The 6669-nt window shown below is 47.2% G+C and overlaps 1 protein-coding gene across 1 annotated transcript in view; it reads right to left on the bottom strand.

Moving 5' to 3' along the window:
- The window catches only part of Gpatch1 (G-patch domain containing 1), a 48637-nt gene that overhangs the window by 8820 nt on the left and 33148 nt on the right, over positions 1 to 6669 (bottom strand). Inside the window, exons 14-16 of the mRNA XM_050119077.1 lie at positions 4754 to 4902; positions 4285 to 4451; positions 484 to 697 (exon numbers count right to left, since the gene is read on the bottom strand). Coding sequence (XP_049975034.1) covers positions 484 to 697; positions 4285 to 4451; positions 4754 to 4902 — 530 coding nt within the window. The remainder of the gene's footprint in view (positions 1 to 483; positions 698 to 4284; positions 4452 to 4753; positions 4903 to 6669) is intronic.

The following is a 6669-nucleotide window of genomic DNA, read 5'->3' on the forward strand; positions in this document are numbered from 1 at the left end:
TTCAGAGCTAGGATCTTGGGGCTTGATAGCCGATGAGCCCCAGGTACCCATGAGACCTAATCTCAAAAAGCAAAGTAGTTGTTTATGGAGGCATGACACCCAAAAAGCAAGGCTCAGGAGGTACACTTACGACTGATCTCTGGCCCCAGTGTGCATGCACACACACAGGCACACCTGTACACATTAACACACACATACACATGCACACAGATACAAATGCACAGTATCTGTGTGTGCGCACGCGTGTGTATTATGAGGTATCACTGATTACTAACTGTCAATTGTCCTAGTTTCAGGCTGCAAAGCCAAATGTGGTACAAACCTGTAGTCCTAAGACCTGGAGGCGGAGAAAGGAGATCAGCGGTTTCAGCCCGGGCTCAGAAGGTTTAAGGCCAGACGGGGCTTCCTGCCAGCCTGTCTCACCACACACAAACAAGACTGCACCTCAACCTCTCAGTGCCCCAGTCAGGGAGGTGACCGTACCATGCGTCACAGGGGTCTCCCCAGCAGCAGCCTCCTGGGAACTTTTAAAGCTGGCCTCCTCAGTGTGCTCTTGATTGTCTTCACTGTCGTCTGGCTCCTCCTCTGAGGATGAAGACTGTTCATCAGAAGAACTGGCAAAGATGGCCTTGAATATATCCATGGAAGGGCGGCTACGTTCCCCTTCCATCTGCGTATCCACACCTTTGTCTACTGTCTGCATTAACAGAGAAATAAGAGTCAGGAATAAAGGAACTCAATGCCTTGAAACACACAGGCACACACGAATACACAGTTAAGATCGGCCTTAGGGGGATGGACAGATGGCTCAGTGGTTAAGAGCACTGGCTCTTCTAGAGAACCTGGTTCGATTTCCAGCACCCACATGACAGCTCACATCAGCCTGTCCACTCTATCCAAGGATCAGACGTCCTCTTCTGGCCTCAGCAGGTCCTGCATGCACATGATACACAGGTGTGCATGCAGGCAAAACACTCATACACATTTTTAAAAAACGGTGTAGGATATCCACTACCACTGCCTAACTGAACATGTCACATTTCCCTCTCTCTGTGGGGCTGGTCTAGAATACGCTCAGGAAGCATAAGCGGCTGAGGACCTTTCTGCAGACTGGCCATTAACAGACCTATGGAGGACCCAGACAGATGAAGCTGAGATAATGCCTCTGCGTGGTCTTAAGACTCCATCCATGACTTTGATGTGCAATATTAAATTAATCAAGAAACCAGCTGAAGTGGTACAACCTGCAGTCCCAGCACTGGGGAGACAGAGGCAGGGGGATTGCACTTTGAAGCTAGCCTGAGCTTCAGAGTGCAATTCTGTCTCAGAAAAGCAAATAAAAGCCATGTGGAAAATGTTTAAGAGAAATCTGGAGACTCCTCTCTCTCCACACAGCAAGAAGGAAGCCAGGACATGGGTTAAATTGGCCACACACCTCCTTGGCAATTGCTGAGGGCCCTTCCTAAATAAGGCTGAGAGATGAGCACTGAGGCCGACAGAAGGAAGAGGCGGTGACTTTGTATGAGCCTGATTCTGTAAGCAAAGAGCAGAGGAGTGAAGGAGGCAGTCGGTTCTCACACAGCCTGTCATGAGGATAACACGAGTCTGCCTCACACTGCGTAGGGGGCCCAGCCCAGCGTGGGTTTTGCCAGTCCCTCGTTTTGGGCCTGGACTGTGTAAGAGCAGCGGGCGCAGAGCACGGAGCAGCGGAAAAGCCAGGATGCTTATTCTCTCTGCTCCTGACGGCGGGATGACGCACGTGACTCATGGCTTGAGTTCCCCACCCTCAACAGTGTTCTGTGACCTGGAAGTGTCACCAAATAAACCCTTTCCTCCTCTCTGCTGCCTTTTGTCAGGGATTTGTCACAGCAACAGAAATGAGACCAGAGCGGACTGTGGACAACCAAGGAGACCTGAGTGGACTATGGACAACCGAGGAGACCAGGGAGGGCTGTGAACAACCAAGGAGACCAGAGCGGGCTGTGGACAACCAAGGAAACTGCAGCGTGAGAAACAGATACTGAAAAGACAAACGTGCTGGCTTTACCGGACTTTAGGTTTTTTTTGTTGTTGTTTTTTGTTGTTGTTGTTGTTGTTGTTGTTTTGAGACAGGGTCTATATATCCCTGGATGACCTGGAACTCTCTGTGTAGATCAGACTGGCCTCAAACTCAAGGAGATCTGCTTGCCTCTGCCTACTGAGTGCTGGGATTAAAGGCGTGCGAAACCACACCTGGCTTCATATTTCTTTAAGTAGTTGTTATAACTATGCTCCAAGAACAAGGTCAAATAAATGAAAAGATTTCATTTAAAGTCTTAGCAAAAAATTAAAGGAAAAATGGATATTTTAGAGGTAGAAAATATAAGAATCAAAAAAAATTTAATCCGTTGCAGAGCTGACTGCAGAGGCATGTGCTTACGGTCTCATCTACTGGGAGCATGGGGCTGGAGAACTGGGGGAGCCCAGGCGCTACAAGCCATCTGGGCAACACAGCAAAACCCTACAGCCAATAACTGAAACAAACAAAACTCATTATCTGTATTCAAGTAGAATGGAGACACCACCGGAAAGTCTACGGAGTTGAAAACAGTTCAACAAAAATGCACCGCTTTGAATGAAGGAGAGAAAAAAAGAGAGATTACAAAAATAAACAGAAACTTGTAGGATAATATCCAAAGACCTTAATGATCCTGTCATTAGAATCCCAGGACAGACTGCCCTGGTTTGACTGTGAAACACCCCTGTAGGTGTTCAATGCTGGGTCCCCACCTGTGATGGTTTGAAAGAAAACGGGCCCCAAAGGGAGTGGCACTATTAGGGGAAGTGTGTGACTGTGGAGGTGGGCTTTGAGGGTTCATATGTGCTCAGGCCACACCCAGTGAGACAGACCACTTTCTGTTGTCCGCGGCTCAAGATGTAGAACTCTCAGTTCCTTCTCCAGCACCACGTCTGCTTGCACCCTGTCATGTCTCACCATGAAGATAACAGACTGAACCTCTGAACTGCAAGTCCCATGATTAAATGTTTTCCTTTATGAAAAAAGGTATAGAAACTATACATATGATAATTGTACAACTAACTCAAAAAATCAATAATTATGTTAATATAAATATTTAAAATATAAGATTATCAAAAGCATTTTAACTAACACCCAAGGACATGCTATTTATAAGAAATCCACTTTAAATATAATGATATCGATGGGTTAAAGGTGAAAAGATTGAGCTGGGCATGGTAATCACATGCCTGTCATCCCAGCACTTGGAAGTTGGAGCAGGAAGCTGAAGAGTTCAGGGCCGGGCTGTCTACACAGTAAGACCTTGTCTCAAAAGGGCAAAGCAGGCTGGTGAGATGGTTCAGAGAACAAAGGTGCTTGCTGCCCAGCCTGATGACCTGAGTTCAATCCCTGAACACGGTAGAAGGAGAGAACCCACTCTCATAGGCTGTGCTCTGACCCACATTGATGTGGGATTCCCCTCTGTACGCTGTGAATACCACTGGTTAATAAAGAAACTGTTTTGAGCCTATAGCAGAGCAGGGCAGAACAGAGGCAGGCGGGGAAAACTAAACTGAATGCTGGGAGAAGGAAGGTGGAGTTGAGAGAAGACATAGAGCCTCTGCCAGAGACAGACATGCTAAAACCTTGCCGGTAGCCCATGAGCCTCATGGTAAAATATAAAATAATGGAGATGGATTAATTCTAGATGTAAGAGATGACTAGTAATATGCTTAAGTAATTGGCCAAGCAGTGATTTAATTAATACAGTTTCTGTGTGATTATTTCAAGTCTGAGCTGCCGGGTGATCAGGAAACAAACAAGCAAGCTCCTTACAACACCACATATGTGCAAACAGTAAAGTAAACAAAATAAGGGAACCCAGGGACATCTTCGACACAAAAATGACTTCTTAGCATTTAGAAAGTTGTATCTTCTCATATGAATACATTAAGTCTGGTCTCGATGGTTTATGCTAAGTGAGTGCTGCTCTGGCCAGAGGAAGCATGGAGCCTCTTCTCGAATAGTCAGAGCTACGATTGTGTCGTATAAGTCCAGTGGGCACAAGTCAGGTACACCCCAGAGGCACATCCATCTAAGCAAAGCTGATCTGGAAACACGTGTCCTCAGCTACTGACACAGCTGCCTATGGTCTCCTTCACACTCACTGCAGATCCGGGGAATTGCAGCGGAGGCTGTTCAGCTACTTAAGAGGATGAGTAGAGAACACATCACTTACAGAGGGGCCCAGGACACAGTCTCCAGCAGAGACAGCCGAGGCCCCATACCTTGTCTGGGCGTGGCTCTGGGGCCTGTTCCTCCTCCTTGTTTCCTGAGGTGCTGGGTTCTTGCCTCGGCGGGCCAACTTTTGATCTGGCCTGACTTAAAAACTCACTAATGGAATCTTCCTTTTTCTCCTGTTTGGATGTGTCCCATCGTGATGGCTTCCTGGATTCTAAAAGGCAGGAACCCGACAGAACACTGGGTTTAGTGAACAGAAGGCAAATTCTTCAAAGCTCAGAACTCGGGACATCTTGGGTGGGCCAGGCTCTGCATACAGCCCTGGGGATACAGCAGGCACGGGGAAGACCCAAGCTCTAAGGTTAAACATGGGCCTGGCCTGACTGACAGGTGCAGGAGGGGAAGTCCCTTGCACTTAGGGATTGCACTTAGGGCTGGACCACCCCCTACTCTGCCTTGAAGCCCTGAGGGGCTGAGACCGGGGTCAGAACCTAGGTCCCAAGGAGCTCTACTCACTGTCAGAACCCCGCTGCTGCTGCTGCTGCTGTGGGGCTTTTTCACTGGGTGCCGGGGCTGTGGGCGAAGGGGTTGGCTCTGGGAGCGTCAGGAAATTGAAGACTGAGTATTTGTCCCGCTTCACTCTGGGTAGGCCGACTAATGTTGAGCTGGGGTTGGGGTAAAAATGGGAAGAGATGGAATTTTAACAACAGCTGGGATGAAGCCCTCTTCCTGAGAGACTTGCTGTCTCTCATCAGCTCTCCAGTTAGGCCACAGGGGCTCAAGACATTTCTACTTCTCAAAGCAGTTCAGGAAGGCAGAACCCACGACTTCAGGGCCCTTGAGTTTTCTCTATTAGAGTAAGGACCACTGGGCATGGTGTTGCATGCCTTTAATCCCAGCATGCAAGAGGCAGAGGCAGGCGGATCTCTGAGAGTTCAAAGCCAGGTGGGGATACACAGTGAGACTTTGTCTTAAAAAGTCTTAGAAAAAAAAGCATAAGGACTAGAGCTTTTCACCTCAAAAATGGCTTTACACCAAAGGAAAGCGCCACAGCTGGAATCTACATTTTCCAGACAAGGTGTATTCTACAGTATATGCTTCCTGGGAATGTTTATATCAAAAAAGAAGCTAAACTTGGGTTTTTTAATTGATTTATTCATTTTATGTGTGTGAGTGCTTACCTACATGTATATATGTATGTATATCATACATATGCCTGGTGCCCATGGAGGTCAGAAGAGGGCATCAGATCCCCTGCAACTGGAGTTGCAGATGGTGTGAACCACCATGTGGCTGCTGGGAACCAAACCTGGTCCTCTGCAAGAACAGCTAGTGCTCTAAACCACTGAGTCATTTCTAAAGTTGTATAAAGAGAATTTAAATACAAGGCATTAGGCTGAAGAGGGGACCCAGCGGCAGAGAGTTTGCCTAGCATGTGCAGGGCCCAGTGTTTGATCCTAGCAGGCTGCCAAGCACGCAAAGAGAAAAGAAAACACAAATAATGTTGCTGTTGTTTGACATAGTCTCTCTATTACACAGACCACGCCTCTTCCTCCCAAGTGCTGGGATCAAAGGCAGGTACCACCATGTCCAGCTGTAAGTAACATTTTTAAAGTAAAATGTATGAGAATCATTTTTAAATGGCACAGAGCTAGGTGGTGGCGGCACACACCCTTAATCCTAGCCCTAGGGATACAGAGGTAGGTGGATCTCTGTGAGCTGGAGGCTAGCCTGATCTACAAAGTGAGTTCCAGAGTAGCCAGGGCTGTTACAGAGAAACTTTGTCCCAAAAGAAAGAAACAAACAAACAACAAAAACAAAACAAAAAACAAAAAGGGCACCTGAAGACATTAAGAAATGGAATAAAGTTTATCTTATTTTAGCAATGGATTTAGCGATCACAATATATGTGGCAAGCACAGACACATGAATCAAAATTAAAGGAGGGTGGAGCAATGGCTCAGCAGTTAAGAGCGCTTACTGCTCTTGCAGAGGACCTGGGCTGGGTTCCTACTACCTATGTCCTGTAACTCCAGCTCCAGGGGAGCTGACACTCTCTGTTGTCCACTTTGAGGCCTCACACACACACACACACACACAGAGATATATACACATCAACAAACACACACACACAATTTAAAGTTCAAGCAAATGTGCAAAATTTGCAACTCCCAATATTTAAAAGTTAAGTTCCTCTAGAAAAAGGGAATGCAAGAGTATAAAATGAGCCTTGACAGTGCTGCAAAGTGGCTCAGTGGTTAAGAGTATTGCTTGCCGGGCGGTGGCGGCGCACGCCTTTAATCCCAGCACTCGGGAGGCAGAGGCAGGCGGATCTCTGTGAGTTCGAGACCAGCCTGGTCTACAGAGCTAGTTCCAGGACAGGCTCCAAAGCCACAGAGAAACCCTGTCTCAAACAACCAAAAAAAAAAAAA

This window comes from Alexandromys fortis, unplaced genomic scaffold (genome assembly GCF_014885135.2).
Source record: "Alexandromys fortis isolate MF-2015 unplaced genomic scaffold, M_Fortis_MF-2015_v1.1 scaffold_140, whole genome shotgun sequence".
In the NCBI taxonomy this organism is placed as follows: Eukaryota; Metazoa; Chordata; class Mammalia; order Rodentia; family Cricetidae; genus Alexandromys; species Alexandromys fortis.